General features: G+C 35.0%; 1 protein-coding gene across 10 annotated transcripts in view; it reads right to left on the bottom strand.

Annotated features, from left to right (window-relative positions):
- The window catches only part of LOC143256620 (neuroligin-4, X-linked-like), a 44682-nt gene that overhangs the window by 2583 nt on the left and 21767 nt on the right, over positions 1-20332 (bottom strand). For 9 of the 10 annotated variants that reach the window (XM_076514044.1, XM_076514047.1, XM_076514046.1 and 6 more), the window contains 4 exons: positions 12792-12977; positions 9549-10341; positions 8102-8217; positions 2135-2646 (listed from right to left, as the gene is read on the bottom strand). In XM_076514044.1, the coding sequence (XP_076370159.1) occupies positions 2135-2646; positions 8102-8217; positions 9549-10341; positions 12792-12977 (1607 nt within the window). The remainder of the gene's footprint in view (positions 1-2134; positions 2647-8101; positions 8218-9548; positions 10342-12791; positions 12978-20332) is intronic. The other variant, XM_076514054.1, reaches the window with a different exon arrangement.

Raw genomic sequence — 20332 nt, 5'->3', positions numbered from 1 at the left:
ATTGGCTACTCATAAGATGGATGAGAAAGAACGTAAAATCGTATAAGCTGGCGCGTTAAACTATGTTCATTTACAAGATGTGTTTGTCAGGGATTGCACAGGATGACAAGGAGATGTTAAAAATCAAAAATTGGACTTCACATTTGACATACGAGCATTATAATTTTTACAGAATAAACGCTGTTTCTCAAGGTTTTTAAAAATATGTAAGATTTAGCATACCTGTAGAAGAATATTTGTCTTATTTAGGATGTCGATGCAGTTTTTTTATATGGATACTTTTAGTTTGGTGAAACACAAACATATTTGAAGCTTTTTATTGAGAACTAAATATGTAAAAAAATGTGATTATAAAACACTTCTTGAGGTTAAAAAAGGTGATTTTATTCATAACTTTTTATATTTCGGATCACTAAAAACATATATGTATATATATATATATATATAGATGTGTGTTGTTAACTTTGTATATCTATACATATATAGATGTGTGTTGTTAACTTTGTATATGTATACATAGATATGTGTTGTTTACTTTGTATATGTATACATATATAGATATGTGTTGTTTACTTTGTATATGTATACATATGTAGATGTGTGTTGTTTACTTTGTATATGTATACATATGTAGATGTGTGTTGTTTACTTTGTATATGTATACATATATAGATGTGTGTTGTTTACTTTGTATATGTATACATATATAGATGTGTGTTGTTAACCTTGTTTATAAAAATTACATTATATGTTTTAAACCGTGCTCAGTCACTTTAACGGACTAAATATTTGTCTCTTATGAAACTGTTGCAAGGAAAATGCATTAAAGTAAGAAAATTCTAAATAGATTTAATAACTCAATTAGAATAGGTGGATTTCATAAATGTGGGAAGACCGCAGACACACCACTGAAGGGGCCAAATTAAGATTATTTTCTATCAGTTTAAAGATTATGACATCATTAATGTTTAGTGTTCCAGTGTTAATTGGAAAATAAATAAAAAGACGTGCTTTTATGTTTCAGCCGCGGCATAGCGGCTCATAGAACGATTCTGAGTTTACTTGTTTTTCAAATACAAACTTTCAGTTCATATCTTCGTCATCTCTTAACCAAGTACAGATCGAATTGTAATATTAAACTTAAGAGGTCAAACCCTATCGACTGATGTATTTGATCATGTCCAAAGTCTTATTAAGTTACTCTAATCGTGCCTGAAATAATTTCGATTTGGGAGTAGGCCTATAGAAATGGGTAATAAAATCGAATCAGGGCATATCAGGATATATGTTAACCATGTGTGTTAAATGTGTCAGGGATTCCATTAATAGTCAAAAAATTAATATGGTTACTCATATTATAACCAAATAGTCGTTGGTATTGCTAGCGCACAAAAATATTGTGAATAAAAAGGAAAAAAACAAAACCACAAACGTCTCATAGATTAATGCACTCTAACCTTGCCTAAAATAATTTTAAGTGCCGCGGCTATTGAGGATTTCCTCTTGTTTAAGATATTTGTTTGAAAATGCGTTAATAGCAGTTTCTGTTCAACAGCTTTCTTCCATTTCGACAACTTACAAATGATTTGCTTCTATATTCTGCTTGTTGTGGAATTAGTAAATACAGAAGGTAATGTACTGACTTCCAGCAATAAAGACCCGGCATGGCCAGATGATTAAGGCACTCGACTCGTAATCCAAGGGTCGCGGAATCGTATCCTGTCACACCAAACATGTTCGTTCTTTCAGCGTGGGGTCGTTATAATGTGACGGTCAATCCTACTATTCGTTGGTAAAAGAGTAGCCCAAGAGTTGGCGTTTGGTGGCAATGACTAGTTGCCTTCTCTCTGGTCTTACACTGCTAATTTAGGGACGGCTGGCGCAGATAGCCCTCGAGTAGCTTTGCGCGAAATTCTAAACAAACCAATTCAGTAATAAAACAACCCTAGTGAATAAAATAGGAACTAGTTCTTTAGTTGTATGTAATTTTGGATTTTTTGTTTGTGTTGAAATTTTGTTGTGCGCTCATCTTGCCGAATGATCCTGTTAAAATACGACATCAGGACAATAATAGAAGCTTAAATTCTAATATATATCATTTTTTTGTTTATAAACTGCAGCATTTTACACAGACCTTGTAATTCCTTCTCTGGAGTTTACCCTCAATTTTATACCTATCTCTCTGATAAAATACACCAGCAAATACGAGGACATTTAGAACAAGAAGTGAACATCCTACAGCGATGGTTACACTTAGGGCTGTTGAATAATTTGTATTCTGCAAGACGGCGGCCGTTGTGTCAGAGACGCTTGTGGAATAGGCGTATTTCAAGATCTCATCAGGGATCATTGTCGTAGAGACATCATTTGCAGTCGGCTCAGAGCTTTCGCTGATATTCCACACCTCAGCTAAAGTTGGAATGGGGAATCTTGGATGTATGGGGACATTTGTTGTGGTTAATGAAAAACTGGCAGGAATCACCACATGTCGAACTATGCCGTCGTACAAATCTGCGTTATTATGGTCGTCTAGAAGATGATGATGGGCTGGGACACCAATGTCATTTCTGTCAAGCTTTGGAATAAGGTGAAGCCATAGTGACATGCGGTGGGCATGGTAGTGGTCACGAACTTTCGGTTTCATTCCTAGAAAAAAAATGCACAATTGGTTTTTGGATTGCGACCAATATTTAACCGAATCCTTGATGACCTAAAAGTATAGTAAAACTGGTAACTTCTGTGTAATGAAATCAATATTGAATATTGGCGGTTTATTCACTCATTAATAATTAAGATATAATATTAAATTATTTGGTAATTTCTAATATATCAATCTGTTGTCAATTTAGTGTTTAATACTTGCATAAGAGATTAAGCATTTAAAAAAACAAAACAACGTTATATACGACATGCTAACTCTAAGAACCCACATGGTCACGTGGTTAGGATGCTCGACTCATAATCTTAGGGTCGCGGGTTTGAATCTCCATTGCACCAAACATGCACGTCCTTTCAGTCGTGGAGGCATTATAACGTGACGGTCAATGTCACTATTCGTTGGTAAAATAGTAGCATAAGAGTTGGCGATGAGTGGAGATGACTAGCTGCCTTTTCTCTACTCTTACACTAGTAAATTAGGGACGGCTAGCGCAGATAGCCTTCGTGTAGCTTTTCGCAAATTCAAAACAAATATCAGTGATATTGAGTGCTAACGAAAAATACTGACGCGAATACGACAAGCATAGCAGTGGCGTTGGTGCTGAGAATATTTGTCATGACCGAATATCATGAACCAGATTAATCAACTAAGTTGTTGTTCTTATAATATCTATTTGTAACATTTACAAATTAAATTTTCAGGAAAACAATTAATAAAACAAAAATTATAATTTTATTTTTAATACTGATTATTCACGTATTATTATTCTATTTCAATTTACTTCACTGGCAATTCATTTATTCTATTACGGTAGCTTTAAAGACCTTAAAAACCTCATTTCTAATTGTTGATAAGCATAATTTATATAAGTAGCTATTATGTCCATGGTATTCCGAAGATTATCTATGATTAAGAGTTTTTGGCGTATAAAACTATCTATGCAGCACATTGCTTTTCCGTCTATCGTTTCGGTTTGTTACGAATTTCGCGCAAAGCTACAGAAGGGCTATCTGCGCTACCCATCCCTAATTTAGCAGTGTAAGACTAGAGGGAAGGCAGCTGGTCATTGCCACCCAACGCCAACTCTTGAGCTACGAATAGTGGATGGAATTGACCGTCACATATAACACCCCCACGGCTGAAAGGGTAAGTAAGTTTGATACGACCGGGATTTGAACCTGCGGCCCTCAGATTACGAGTCGAACGTCTTAACTCACCTGGCCATGCCACGCCGTCTATCATTTTACTTGTTACAGGGTCTCTATTAACCTATGTGACCAGTAAAAATATCAAGTAAAACTACCATAGTATTCCTATAAGTCCCACTAATTAAACTTGTTGTCGTTGTATATTTCGCAGAGAAGTTTAGTGATTACACCCGTTTTATGTCAGTTTCTTTAATTGTTGAAAGGGCAAAATACATAACAGAATTCTGTATGTCGGCCTCATCGACAGCGAATGGTACGGAAACACGTAAAAAAAGGACAATGTAAAATAAAAAACAAAATGATTTAGTGTCGGGTTCAAATCTCTGTCAAACAAACATGCTCGCCCTTTCAGCCGTGGGGGCGTTATAATGTTACGGTCAATTCCATTATTTGTTGGTGGAAAAGTATCCCAAGAGTTGTTGGTGGGTGGTGATGACTAGTTGCCTTCCCTCTAGTCTTACACTGATAAGTTAGGGACGGCTAGCGCAGACAGCTCTCGTGTAACTTTGCGCGATATTCCAAACAAACAATCCTTTCAATAAAACTTTCACAAAACAGTCACACCATGAAATATACTTTAAAGTCTCACAGATCTGATGCTTCCCACAGTAGTATGTCTACGGCGCACTTAAAACGCTAGAATCCGGGTTTCGATATCCGTGGTGGGTACAGCACAGATAGCCCATTATATAGCTTTGTGCTTAAATTCAAACCATTTTATATTAAAATATAATAAATGTAGATATCCCAGAAGCCCTTTAAATCAAGGGTACCCAAGGGCTGTAGTTTCTGTGATAGATCACTTTTGACACCAGTGGTCTTGAGCTAGAACCTAATATAATTCATGAATTGTGTAGCATGGTGACTTAAGTTTCAAAATTATATATTCTTGACGACGATTAGAAGCGTCCTGTCACGTGACGTTTTTCCGTATCAAATTTTTCTTTCAAAAATGACCCTGAAACAGTGCTGCATTTTGAAGAACTTTTTGAAGATAGCTTAGTTTTGTCGCTTCTTATCCACACTACAGTATGTTGTCCTGACCCATTGTAGTTCAAGGTTCAAAGTCGAAATGAGAAAAAAAAGTTATAGAGTTGCTATAGCTATATTAATGACATAAGCGTACTACGAATATTACCTTTTGTTTTTTTACAGATGGCGGAATGTCATTGGTGGCTGTGCTGATATGTCAGAATGACCTTGTCATGCCCTTATCTCTAAAGTCTTTTAGTGATATGAATAGTAATTGCATCCACTGACACATTCACTGACAGTAAAATCACTGCCATCAGAACAAGTTTCAATCGGAATTTATTATTAAGCCCAGTTTCATAACAGCTTTACAATCAGGTACAGCATGACTAGTGCATTCTGGAAAATCTCATATTTATGTGCAATACTGATCCCAGCAGTTGTATTTCCACCAGAATATATTATTATAGAGCTACGCTGGACTATGTTGACTTGCCATTTTCATTCTACAAGTATTGTTCTGTAAATTTCATTGTCCCAATTCCCTATAAATGGTTTGGTACTAATAGGTATTACTGTGAATGGTGAATCTACCGTGTTAAGAAGTGGCTTCCCAGGAGCCCGGTATAGATAAGTAATAGGGCGTTTTACTAGCAATCTGAGGATCGCAGGTTGGAATACTTGTCACACCAAAAATGCTCGCCCTTTCAGCCATGAGGGACGTTATAATGTGAATATTCGTTTGATAAAAAAGTAGCCCAAGAGTTAGCGGCGGGGGTATGACTAGATGCCTTCTTCCCTCTCTCACTGCTAAATTAGAGCAGGGCTAGTGGATAGAGACCTCGTGTAGTTTTGCGCTAATAAAAAAAACAAACAAACAAGACTTCCGAGATCTCATAATACTAAATGGAAAATTCTTCATTTGGAATAAACACAATAGTTCCTATGAGGAGACTCATCGTAGATAATGTTTATTCTGAGGATGAAAAACGACAAGGAAGAATAACAGAGATGTAGGTGGTCATATGGTGTTTGACATTTGACCTTTATAGGTCAGATGGTTTGAAGGTGTTAAAGACACATGCTAGAATGTATGTTTTAATTTTGAATAACTCTTATTCTGCTCTCGAGGCGTCTGTCGTCGTTTTGTATATTTTTAGGGTAGATATTTGTATCCTGATGTAATGATTGTAGTTGAAGGTAAATCTGTACAAAACTCCAGTACTCTGTTCTGACGTAGCATCCTCTTCAGGATGCAAAAGATTATTTTCTACAAGCATTACAGGAGGTCAGTAGTGGTAGTGCAAACATTGATGAAAATAGTGTGGTCTGGATTAAGTGAAACATACAATACTATACATGATCTAATTGAAGTATATCTAAGGAACACAAAGCACATACACTTATGCAACTGTTATATTTTGATTTAAGCTACAAACAAACTTGTACTTGTGGTAGATGGCAGATATTTTCTAAATATTTGGGGTAATAACCCACAGGAAGATAATAGTTTCTGAGACATCTTGCTCAGTGTTAGATAGCATGCATGACCAAATAGGTCTTTTAACAACCAATCTCCTAATATAACCATCAATATTTAGTTAATGCTCGTATCCATTCGTATATACGCTGTAATCTATGTGTTTTGCAATATCTAAAAGCTTCACAGAACACCCCACACAAAAAGATCTAAACAGCCTGTCAAGCAAACGTTCCAGGAATACAAATTAAGGAAATTAATAACATTTCATGATAACGCCCCCGGATTCTTCTCAGCAACTGATTCAATAAGAAATTTTATGAAACTTCAATAGCTATCTTACTGCGATCAAAATAGAGTGATAGTCTTCGATAGCTCTAAAAATCCTTAAAATATCCCTTGTCAGTTTTAACACTAAATCTTGAACTGCAATAGCCTTATACACACGTGATAATATATAAGGTTGTTTTTTTTCTGTAATAGAAAGTTATGTCATACAGTTTTGTAGATAAGTGCCAAGCCTCTTCTTTTACTTTTGCCTGGCATGACCAGGTGGTTAAGGCACTCGACTCGTAAGCCAAGGGTCGCGGGTTTGAATTACCGTCACTTCAAATATGCTCGCCGTTTTAGCCGTGAGGCGTTATGTGATGATTAATCCCACTATTCGTTGGTAAAAAGTAGCCCAAGAGTTGGCGGTGGGTGGTGTAAGACTAGAGGGACGGTTAGCGCAGATAGTCCTCGTGTAGCTTTGCGCGAAATTCAAAAACAAACAAAGCTTTTATTTTTCTTAACACTACTGTTCCTATCTTATTTATAAATTGTTCTTCGTCAGTATGAAAGTTTAGACAATTTTATTGATTTAAAAAGACATTATATAACGTTTCTTACAACCTTTCAAGAAGTTTCAAGAAACCTCCCGTTTTCGTAGGAAAACACAGTATGTAATAGTAAAAACTATGTATGATGTTGTGAAATCCATAAGAATTATTCAAAACCCTAGTTACAAGAGAACAGTACAAAAAAAATGAGCCGCCAAAATAATTACAACCCACGTATACCCCGTAATTTAATGAGCGTCTGGGATGTCGGTTATCGTTTTTTGGTTTTTGAATTTCGCGCAAACCTAGACCAGGGCTATCTGCGCTAGCCGTCCCTAATTTAGCAGTGTAAGACTAGAGGGATTGGCAGCTAGTCATCACCACTTACCGCCAACTCTTGGGCTACTCTTTTACGAACGAATAGTGGGATTGATCGTCACGTTATAACGCCCCCACGGCTGAAAGGGCAAGCATGTTTGATGTGACGGGATTCGAACCCGCGACCCTCAGGTCACGAGTCGAGTACCGTAACCATCTGGATGTTGGTTATTATTATGTCATAAGAATGAAAAACTAATCTTAGGTATGTAAATCTTTGGTTACTCATTTGTCACAATATGACAATTCACATGACAGTATTTGAATTGGAAATCTGTTGTTTTTTTTCTCCCTTATTTTACCTTATTCGTCGAGGGTTAAGGAGCGGTAGAGTTTATCACCTAAATATAAAATATATTGATCTTTCATATGAAAAACTATGGATGATAACCCATTGTTTTTAATTATGGAATAATCAACAGCATAAAATGTTTACAGCGATGTGGAAACGGATGAGGTTCTATCAAGCATTTATCGGAAATATAAAGTTCGTCAATATTCAAACAAAAACGACATCAGGGAACTGGTCTCACTCAGGTATCAAATGATTGTACAGAACAAAAAGAAAAACTTTCCAAGAACTTACCAATGATAAGGTACTTTTGTTGGAGAGCGTCATATAGTGGCCATTCGATGCGTTCAAAGCGATTAATCAGTTTTCCTTCAGCTAGATCACGGCGATGGAAAGGAAAATTTGGATTTCTAAAAAACGAAAGGTATTTAAAAATACCTATAAAATGGTTCTTAAGAGTTGTCAGAGCCAGTTCATAAATTATCCATTAAAACAAATTTAATGTGCACATAGATAGTCAGAGCCAGTTCATAAATCAGCCATTAAAGCAAATTGAATGTGCACACACACATATATAATCAGAACCAGTTCATAAGTCAGTCATTAAAGCAAATTGAATGTGCACACACACATATATAATCAGAACCAGTTCATAAGTCAGTCATTAAACCAAATTGAATGTGCACACACACATATGTAATCAGATCCAGTTCATAAGTCAGTCATTAAACCAAATTGAATGTACATATATACATCGTCAGAACCAGTTCATGAATAAGCCATTATAATTGATATATTTTTATACATATGCCAAAGTAAAACGTGTTTTGATAAAAAAAAATAAAAGCAATAACAGAAAATAAAATGTTACTTCTTCGAAGTAAGAGGTATCATCAAACGTTAAAATATCATCAACATTTTACAAGCAAAGTTTATCGATTCATTTTATATGTCTGTCAAAGAAATCCAGACTGGTTTCATGCAGTATAACTTCGGATATTCCTGATAGAGATTATCATATTAAATAGCCACTTTCGTCATAATTTATACATATTTATTTAAATAACTAAATTATACATGAACGACTGTACTCTAAACTGAATGACTTTTAGGTTCCGTTATTTGTTATTACATTTAAGCGGGTTCGAATCCCACTGGCACCAAACATGCTCGCCATTTCAGCCGTGGGGACGTTATAATGTGACGGTAAATCTCATTATTCGTTGGTAAAAGAGTAGCCCAAGAGTTGGCGGTGGGTGGTGATGACTAGCTTCCCTCCCTCTAGTCTTACACTGTTAAATTAGTGACGGCTAGTGCAGATAGTCCTTGAGTAGTTTTGCGCGAAATTCAAAAACAAAATTACTTTCAAGAAACACTCCTTGTGAGAGGCAATTTCTTTAATCATTATGTGCCTTAGAATGTATTTTGAAATTTGAAGAGTGAGGTTAAAAAACGTATTTCAATAGAGAAAATAAAATTAAAGTAACTATTTCAATAGATACGTATCAAACAGAGACATGTTTTAGGATCTATGCATCCTCATACTTAATTTTTACAATAATACGTAATATTTTACCCCATTCGTGAGAATTCGTAATACTGCAGTTATCATTACGAGCACGCTTTAAGATAACGTTAATTAATCCTTTCTCGACATCATTGATTATTAATTAATTCCTACATTATTAGCCCGACATGGATTATTTTTGGATTTAGTATTTTTATATTGTTTTTTCCTTACCCATATTTTGCGAAATTCGTCCAATACGTCATAACAGCTATTGACAATGCCTGCTCGGCGTGACTGAAGTTGTACTGGAAATACGACAATTTTCCATCAACGAGAGGAGCGCCAAATACATATGGCAACTCTTCACCATGTACACATCCAAACTTTCCTGGATAATCACCATGTTCAGTCTGGTGTCCAAAAACATACAAAAATGTCTTGTCGTTGACTTTGGAGTGGTAGTTCGCCACGCGTATGGCAGGAGCTACAATTAACGCATCACCTAAGGCGTTGGCTGTATTGCGGAGTATGTTCACTGGATGCTGCACAGTTTTAGTCCAGTCTGTGTATTCGTTAACAATTGTTAGAAAGATCCCCTGGAGGTGATGAGTGTAAACATTCCTCACTAGAGTGCGCAATAGCTTATCTCTTCGATCTGGCTCTACACCATATTTTTCATCTATGGTAGAAAAATGGTGGTACAATTCATTTCTGGTGACTCCAATTAAAAGTTCATATTGGCTATGAAGATAGCTGTAGTTTCTTAATAATATTTCTGGTTCGTTTGGAATTACAATTCCATCTACAGTAGGGCCGAAACCTGTTAGATGTTTCGGAACAAGCATTTGGACCTTCATTATGTCGGATAGAGGTTGCTGTCTCATACAGGCCACCATTAACACGTGATTGTCCACTGGACATCCAAGAATTAGTGCCAGGTGTCTCGTGTATTTCGGGGATTCTGAAGCCATAGCCCACGGACTGAGAGCCGATCCACTCTGCAGAATTACTCGTGAGAAAAGACCTATTATTAAGTACTATTGATAAAAAACAAGGTAACTACAAAAAATACAACTAAAACAATTTCAAATATCTCATACCGTAATTAAAGCAATCCAGTGTGAGTTGAACTGGTTAATGTTATTAATCATTATGTTAAAGAACCTCAACTAATAATTATTAACACTCCTACGAAAAGACGTTTCTAGTCCTGATTTCTCCAAGCCCGTTCCCCTGGCTGTAGTTTCGCTAGCTAGTAGATAGGGACAGTGGGAATCTCGTTAATCCATTCATTAATGGATTTAAATGGTAATTTCATTTAAATACAAAATTATTAGCCTAATATTAATAACCTTTCAAGTTGCTCTGGGGCCTATTAGGCCCCACTTTTCGTAGGAGTGTTAAATTGCGTATCCTATAACCACATTAGGGATTGACATGACCTGGTGGTTAAGGCAAATGTGTAAATTGCGGGTCCGAATACCACCATCTAACATGCTCTCTCTTTCAGCTATAGGTACATTGTAATGTTACGGACAATCTCACCATCTGTTGGTACACAGCAGCCCAAGACTTTGTAGTGGGTGACGTTCATTACTTATTTTTCTCTAGTTTATCACTGCTAAGTTAAGAACGGCTAACACAGCCAACTACTGAGTAGTTTTGTTCTAAATTTAATAAACAAGTTAATCCCGAATTCAACAAACCCAACTATAAAAATTATTCAGGATATTACTTATGTATTAGGTTGTCCAGAAATAAATGTCTTTATTGAATTGCGAAGTTTGGAAAAGCATAAACCAGTGTTGTAAAACATGCTTTAATCAAAGTAAGCACCATTTGTTTCAACACACTTTTGCCAACGTGTAACGATGCTGTTTATGTCCCTGCTGAAGAAATCAGAGTTTCTATGGTCAATGAACGTCTTGAAAGTTTTTTCTGTAGCTACCCGGTTTTGAATGGGTTTATTGTTCGAAAGTTTTCAAAGTGCTTGAAATCTGTAGGTGAAAGGTCTGGGGAACAATGTGGATGAGGCAGAAGTTCGATTCCCAATTCGTTCAATTTTTGGAGCGTCGTTCTTGACAGGTCTCATAACTCCGATTTTTGTTGATCTTCAGTCAGCTCATGCGGAGCCCAGTTATCTAACTTTTTCTTCTTTCCAATCGCACTCAGGTGGTTGGCAATGCTTGATTTGCTTGTGTTTAGCTTTTCTGCAAACTCACATACTATTGTGCGAGGGTCTGCTTCCCTTAATGTGCTTTCATCTAAGGATGGCTTCCTTCCACGACCTTCGTGGTGTTCAAGACTTTCATCTCCATGTCGAAACCTTTGAAATCAATGATGAACTGTACATTAAGTAACAGATCCGTGGCCGAATGCCTGGTTGATGTTCGGTGTAGCTTTTCGTCCAAGTTTGAAATCGTAAAGGAAAATCAGACGAAAGTCCTTGTCCATGCTGCCTTGGAGGTTGCGAAACTCACTGTGAGTACAGTTAAAACAGCATACAATTAAGACACCTTTTAAGCGACAAACGTTGGATTAAACCAACCAACCAACCAACGATAAGTTACTCAATATTCATCATCTAAATGTTATCGTGAGAATTCCTACAATTATTTTTGGACAACCTAATATTAGAATTAGTTCATAAAGCTGGAAAACATACATAGCTGTCCATCCTCCCCAGTAGCACAGCAATATGTCTGCGAATTCATACCGCAAGAAGCCGGGTTTCGATACCCGTGGTGGACAGAGCACAGATAATAAATGTCCAGCTTTGTGCTAAATGTTAAATACACATACATAGCTAAACATTAGTATTGATTACGACTCATTACACTAAAAGCAAACCTTTCAATCATTGAAACTATGCTTAGCTTTATTTAGTTATTACTCAACTGAGAGCCAACTCTGATATCTGAAAGTTACGATTTTTGTATCTCTACGTTTGAGATATATTTTTTCAATTAAAGAATAAAATTATAACGCAGCTTTTTGCTCAATGTGTTTTTTTATTATTACACGTACATAAGTGTTATTTGTTAAGCGAAGATTAAAAAAGAAACTTAAGACAGATTCATTATGTGAGTATTCTGGTTTTGATATGTTTATGGGTCGGGCGTGAACTAAGAGGTAGCGTGCTTTTAAGAGAGACGGAAAAATAATGATATTTGCACAAAGTTACATAAAGGCTATCTGTTCTATGCCCACCACGTGTATAAAAACCCAGTTTCTAGCGCTTTAAGTCCGTGGACTTACCGCTGTGCCACTGGGGAGAATTTTTTCATGGAAGAGTTGATGGTGGATTCTCATAATTAATTGTTTTCCCTCTAGGTTAGCAGCTCAAAGTTAGTGACGACTGTGCACAGATTGTCCTTTGCATAACTTCAAGAAATAAACAAACAAATGTGTCTATAAATTACATCACTTTGTCACTCACTAAACGACACTTATCGCAAGTTTAACAGATATAACCTTTAGCCATAGGAGACAACATCAGTAAATTCACCAGGGCTGCTCCATGACCGTGACCTAGAAGAGTTATATTGTCAGTGGTGCCACCAAATTCTGCGATATTTTCTCTAATCCAGTGCAGAGCTGCTACTTGATCCATGAGTCCATAATTTCCACGGGATGCTCCAGTTAGTGACGGTAGAAATCCTGTGAGAATATATAGAAACATATATACATGTATAATACAGCTTTGAAATAAAAAAAAACAATTCCTATAATTAAAAGAGATATAAAAGGAAAATACGTTAGAAATAAGTATAAGTAGAAAAACTGTAGACTTTATTTATATATACGTAAGTACGATCTGGATTAATAAGAAATTTTAAGGCTTCTGTGCATAAGCGTGTTGTTGCTGTTACTGACATAATATAAACAAACGACATGACTTATTATCTGTTAAAAACGACAAATCCATGTAAATGACGGTTTTGATATTATAATCAATGTTTTAAGCCTTTTAAGACTTTCAAAGGATTTGAATTAAGTTCATTTTTTACTAATGAATAACATAAGTGAACATGTTTATTGTTAAACACAAAGCCTCACAATTAGCCACCCGTGGATATCGAAATCAGAACTTAATGTTATTAGCCTTCAGACTTACCGAAGGACAATAATCTATGATATTTTACGGTTTTCTATTTAAGATATAAATTGTTATTTATTAGGAAATTCGTTTTCATACAGATTTTCAACCGTTCTAAGGTGATAACATGGAAGCTTAGAATATTCTCTGAGCTATACAGAATATTGTTCTGAACAACTCTAACAACTCCTGGTTTGTGCGAGCATTAACCATAGAATTTACGATGGCGTTAATATCCATTTTTTATCCGCTCTTACTAAATTGTTTATGGCCCCAAACTGTTTGGGAGTTAATGGTTTTGTTGGTGCACTGCTCCTAATAGCATACGTAAGCATACAAATTACACCAATAATTCAGTTAATTCCACTAACTGCTAAGGCCCTTTATGTATGTAATACACACATAAAGATGAGGCATTTCACCCCAAGACCTTCCTTTCTTACAGTATTGTAATAAGTGTATCCTACTGGTAATGAACTTTATAAAAAGTCTGTTACTTAAAGGCTAATCAGACAAAGCACTAACACATGCATCTCAATACCCTCCAAAAACAATCGGGTTCTATATAACCAGGTGTTGATATACGTCCACGCCCTCTATATTTATCAAGTTAACAAGGTAATCAAAGCAGCTAACTTCTAATAATCTCCTTTATACACACAGCTAACGAGTGTTATGAATTACAAGTAACTAGGTTCATTAGAGATAGCTAAAGGGCTAAGCAATATAGCTAAAGACAAACGAATCTAAAAGCCTTTCTATTTGCTGTTGGAGAGAAGAAACGACACATCGATCACAAAATGATGAAATATTCCTATGGCAAGTTGTAAAATGAAGGATGTAGTTTTCACTTTTAACTATAGAGGCAAGTTATAAGTGATTTTCTATTAGTAAAGTATATATTTCTAACTCGATGAAAGTCATTATTTTATTTCTAAAACACTAATAAGCATAGCAATTGAGTACATGGCTAAAAGGATTTTGCATATACAAATATAAAGTCGGGAAGGAACAGTATGTATAAGAACTATATTTTGACGTTATTTGTTTTTCCTAGATAGAGTGATGCCATATAAAATACGATCGTTTTGGGCAATGTTACGTAACAGCCTTTCTGACAAAATATTAGCGAACTCAGATCGTAAAGACATATACAGATCTCGGAGTTGCAATTTCAAAGAAATGGAAATCTCTTGGACTTTATGGTACTGAAAAACAAATATATATATATTAAGAAAGAGACTTCGAATAAGTCAGAATCCAGTCGCAGTAAGCAAAGTGCGCCGTCTTGTAACAGAATTTATGAACACAAACGTCAGTAGCAAAAGATGTTCACGTTTCTTGCCCAATAGTACGTAAAATATATATATAGCCCAATCAAGATATTATCAATAGAATAAATCAAGATAAATTTCCATCTGAAAACGAAACTGGCATCTTATCCAAGACCCAACAATTTCTCAGAAGAAGATATCCTTGTATATTTAATTACACTGGAAATAAAAGAAATATTGATAAACTTGAGGCCATAGAACCATCCACAAAGAGTCGTTTTGGATGGTTCTGTAATCCCAAGTCGTACCTCAGGTTGTTATAATCAAAGTGAGATGTATTAAAAATGTAACAAGGATCATTGAAATAATGATAATTAAAATAATAAATCGATAATGAAAATTGATCTCCGTATTGAAAGTGACTAACAAGGTTTGGGATTCACTAAGATAAAACGTTCACCAACACCTCCCGTTCAACAGTAGCAAATTTCAAGCAGCTAGTGAGTGGAACAGATATTCATGCTGTTCCGTATGGCTTCTAAGGTCTTAAAAGTGAAAGTAAATAAGAATATATATATATCTTGTGGTTGACGTATTATTATATGTTATATCCAGCGTCGACAAAGCCTTTCGCTAAATACCGAGTATTATTAGACTATCGGAATGCTGTAGTAGTTCTGATGCTAGTTACATTATCAAGTTGCATAAACAACTGCACCTACATGTTTCTGTTTGATCGGACTTTTAAAACAGGCACTGAGAAGCTGTGTACACCAGATGGATTACGAAACGCAAGTAGGGTTGAGTGGTGTGTTTGAACGTGACAGTATTATGATGGAGCCTTTAACAATGGAAACTACACTGTAATGCTATCTTTGAGATACGCAGTCGCGAGAAAGAGCACGAATGAACATAAAATGCAACGACGTGATTAGGATCTGAAATCCTTTTAATACCCAATTGGTTTCAGAAGTAACTTCGAACGTTTGCTCTCGATAACATCTAATATACATGGAATAGCTTTCTTACTTTTTATCTTAATTTTTTATCAGGAACAGCTTCTACAAATACACTTGACACAATAATCTGATTCCAATTAATCAAAAGCCTAGGAAATTTCATTTATCTTATTGAAACTTTATATTATATTCCGAATAAATTATATATTCTTCAATAGGATACTTTATGTTAACCCTAATTTACGATTAACTAATCACAGTAATAATTCTTTAAGAGTAGCTTAAATTGATTTAAAATTAAGAAATTATAAATCATTAATTCCATCTAGCATGCAGCTTGAGATACGTAGTTAAGCTAATAGAAAACAATATATTTTCTACTCTCCGATTCTTTTAATAATTACTTGAATTAATAATAAATTCCTGTACGAATTTTCTTTCTATAACGAAAATTAGTTTAGATAAAATGTTCGCTCAAGGACTATCAAAATCAATAAACATTAGTTAATTTTTAGCGTTAGGAAGACGAAGGTTTCGTTAGTTTATATAACTTAATTAATATGTTTCTTTTATATTTTAAATTTAATACACTTAGCGTTTCAGCTTAATTAAAATTAAACACTTATCTGAGTAAAAGATTGTGTAACCCATTTTAACGCTTCCTGGATTTCGGTTTTTTAGCCTTAGACACCGTGGTGAGGAAAAATAAAAAGTACATGTCTTTCAGTCATACAAACTCATCGTCAGTAGAATTAAAGTTAGGAAAACAAAATATTTTGAAATACCAGCACCAATATACAATAACTGGTATTTTGGGCTGTAGTTATAAAGTGTAGTTTAAATCAAACTGATTTCAGCCAGTGTAGGAAAGTTAGAAATATTTTATTTTTTATTATATAATTTTTTACTTCTTCAAAACGAGTGCAACAAAAATTTAATAAACATATAAATGGGCGTGTTTGTGTATTTTCTTATAACAAAGCCACATCAGGCTGTCTGCTGAGCCCACCGCGGGGAATCGAACCTGTAATTTGAGGGTTGTAAATGCGTAGACATACCGCTGCACTAGCGGTGAGCTAAAACGTATATATAAACAACCCAATGTCTGGAATTACAAATAAAGTAATTTAGGCTTAGCGCTTAGGTCAATCTTGTATATACATTTACTGTGGGCCTCTTGGAATCTATTTCTATCTTGGCTCTAGAAGTGGAAGAAATAAACGTACAAAGCTTTGAAGAACAAAGCTCTTAAACAACCTTACAACCTCTGAATTCCATGAAAGATGGAAAAAGTGAGATTACATAACAAATTTGTATTTGATTTTGTAAGTAATAATGATTTATAAACAAAACCAAATATGTGTGTAGAATGACTGTAAGTGTTTTGACAAGTACAGAACAAATATTAATGATATAAAATATCAAGAACAGTAAAATAGAAAACAGTGTCAAAAATGTTAGTGTTTTAGTTACGCACTCCACTGAAAAACAAGTTAAAATGTAAATATTTAGTGAACAAAATCAAGCCCAGTAACGTTTTCATGTACGGATAAATATCTATCGTGTTTTCAGTGAGATTTGGTGAAGTTAATTAATTATTTGTTACTTTTGCAGCTATGTTAACTATTTGTCTTTGTTAATAAGGCTTTGTTATATCTTCCGATTGACAATAAATAATAAATAAAGACACGTCCAGCAACCATGTATAATTCGTGCGTTCTTATCATATATATATAGCATCAGTAACTAGCAACTTAAGAGTGTGCTAGAGCGTACAGAGAGAGAGAGATAAAAAGGAAACAGTTGGAGTCAGCACTCCGAGAACCAAAGATGGAAAGAAAAAGAAAACATCCCATTTCAAGTCTGTTTCGTTTAGATTTACACTCGTCAAAATGGAGTTAGTGTGTCTAACTTATGGACTGAGTTCTACATCGACTTCTCCTGTTGTTTCTCTTTGTTTGGAGACGAAGTTTCGAACTTTATGCTAAATCTTTAGTTCGAACCTTCGCCGAAACCAATAACATTAGTGGAAGAAGTCTATAAAAAGCTGTCTTAGCACTTTGTAATACGTGTAATGAAGAACAGTGGAACATATTGAACGAGAATGTCCTTCTTCATTCCTTTAGTATTCAGATTTAAAGTGAAAACAAGTTAACCATGTAACTTCCACATCACTTTGTGTACTTTTTTCGATTAAATACAACAAAATAAAAATGGATGGTATTTGTACAAATCCCACAATAAATAAGAAAAACAATTAATTAAACAATGTAATCCACACGTATTTTTGCGTAAGTTTTCCCAACTAAATAATATGAAAGGAATATGGACGTTATTTATACAAATTCCCCATTAAAAGGTAAAAAATAGTCAATTAAACCACACAATGCACACGTCACTTTGAGTATATTTTTGAACTAAATAATATGAAATAAATGTAGGCTATTTGCATAAATCTCACCCCCCCAAAAAAAACAACCAAAAAAACACTACTCGCGACTTTACGTAAACGTTGAAACTGAATATTACAAAATGAATTCTAAATGAAACTTTTTGAATGTTAAACCTCAAGTCTTGAAGTTATGCAAGATTTCAGATGAAAATTAAATACATTACATAGATCAGAACAAAAACGCCTTACAAATTACACAACCAGTTCTATATAACAAACACATTAGAAGTTTTTAATGAAAAAGCAGTTCATTAGAAGACTAAAAAGAACGCTGATTATAATTCATGAATCATTAACTCACGCTCACGAAACTTGGGGACTTTCTTATTTAGTTTAGCCTTAAATCCATTTACCAAGTTATTCACACGAAATAGTTTTTCTTATTTTAAAAATTAATTCGTGATTTTTTTTTCAATTGTGTGTAAATATTATAAAGATAAGATTTAATGAATGTAAGTGAAAAAGGGTCCGGCATGGCCAAGTGTGTTAAGGCGTTCGATTCGCAACCCGAGGATCACGGGTTCGAATCCCGGTCGCACCAAACATGCTTGTCCTTTCAGCCGGGTGGGCGTTATAATGTGACGGTCAATCCCACTATTCGTTGGTAAGAAGAATAGCCCAAGACTTGGTGGTGGATGGTGATGACTAACTGCCTTCCCTCCAGTCTGCACTGCTACATTAAGGACGGCTAACGCAGATAGCCCTCAAGTAGCTTTGCGCGATATTCAAAACAAAGTAACTGAAAAAAATGCAGTCGGTTATTAGTTTGAAACGGACAAAATTATGAATTCTTTAAAATTGTGAAAAACCTAATCGCGTGACAATTCAGTAAAATATATAAGTAAATCATATTAAAACAACAAATATCAAACATTCGATAAGCTTCTACCCTTTTAGTTAAGCATTCTTCACACATACCCTATCCCAAAGTTTCAAGTTGGTCCAAACACGAAATCAATCAGGATAAAGGTCGCTTAAATATCGGATTGTTTTAAATTAAACCAATCAAATTGTTTTAACAGATTTAAAAACAACTAGGAGTTGATGTTTCTTTTTTCAATGCTCTGCTTATAAGATATGTTTTAACGAAAATAGTTGTTGTTGGTTTAAATTAGGCACAAAGCTACAAAATGGGTTATCTGTGTTCTGCCCACCACGGGTATCGAACCCTGGATTTTAGCATTGTAAGTCAGCAGACATACCACTGAGCCACTAGGGGGGGCGATGAAAATAGTAGAGAAAGTTTCTGTGCGTGTGTTTAATTTGTTACAGTTTTTTTTAGAAATATTATTATACCTTCTACACGAAATTTACTCTAGGCTTGGTATAAAAAGTTTTGTTTGTTAATTGTTAAACCCAAAACTTAATAGTGGGTTATCTAAGTTATACTCAACGCAGGAATCGAATCTCAAACTTTATCAAAAGTCAAGATCATCTTAATAAATTTAAAACACAACTGTTTTTTATTAGTTTAACATATTTGTGCTATTTGTGCTAGCCGTCCCTAATTTAGCAATGTAGGACTAGAGGGAAGGCAGCTAGTCATCACCACTCACCGCCAACTCTTGGGCTACTCTTTTACCAACGAATAGTGGCATTGACGGTCACATTATAACGCCCCCACAGCTGAAAGGGCGAGCATGTCTGGCGCGACGGGGATGCGAACCCGCGACCCTCAGATTACGAGTCGCACGCCTTAACATGCTTGGCAATACCGGGCCATTTAACATACATATGGATTATCAGAAATTGTATGGTTTGATAATACAGATATTTAGGATGTGGTTTCGTAAATACACTGTCTAATACAATCTATATTATGGAAGGAAATATTTTTTACTATAAGATGAAAAATGAGGAACAATATTTGTGGACTAATACATTTCAGGATAAATAAATATTTGATAATATATTTTGTGTACAGCGACACTCTTAATTTTTATTTGAAGTGAATTCTAATAAAATTATTGATTTTAAGGTTAAAATAGTTTTCAATATTATCCTTGTTAACGTTTCCACTTATGAAAATTATTTTTCATAAGTTCGTGAGATATTGGAACTCCAGATGAAAATATTATTGTTACTGAGAATAATCAGATAACGATTCAGTGTAATGTGAGTATGATAGTTGGTATTTTCAGCTTCGAAGGAGCAATGTGCAGCACATGAGCTGAACAGAGATCCTTAAGATTTTAGGTTTAGTCATCCCTAATTTAGAACTGCTAACTATA

The sequence above is a fragment of the Tachypleus tridentatus genome, chromosome 7, assembly GCF_004210375.1.
Source record: "Tachypleus tridentatus isolate NWPU-2018 chromosome 7, ASM421037v1, whole genome shotgun sequence".
Taxonomy (NCBI): Eukaryota; Metazoa; Arthropoda; class Merostomata; order Xiphosura; family Limulidae; genus Tachypleus; species Tachypleus tridentatus.
This window is presented reverse-complemented; position numbering and strand designations above follow the sequence as displayed.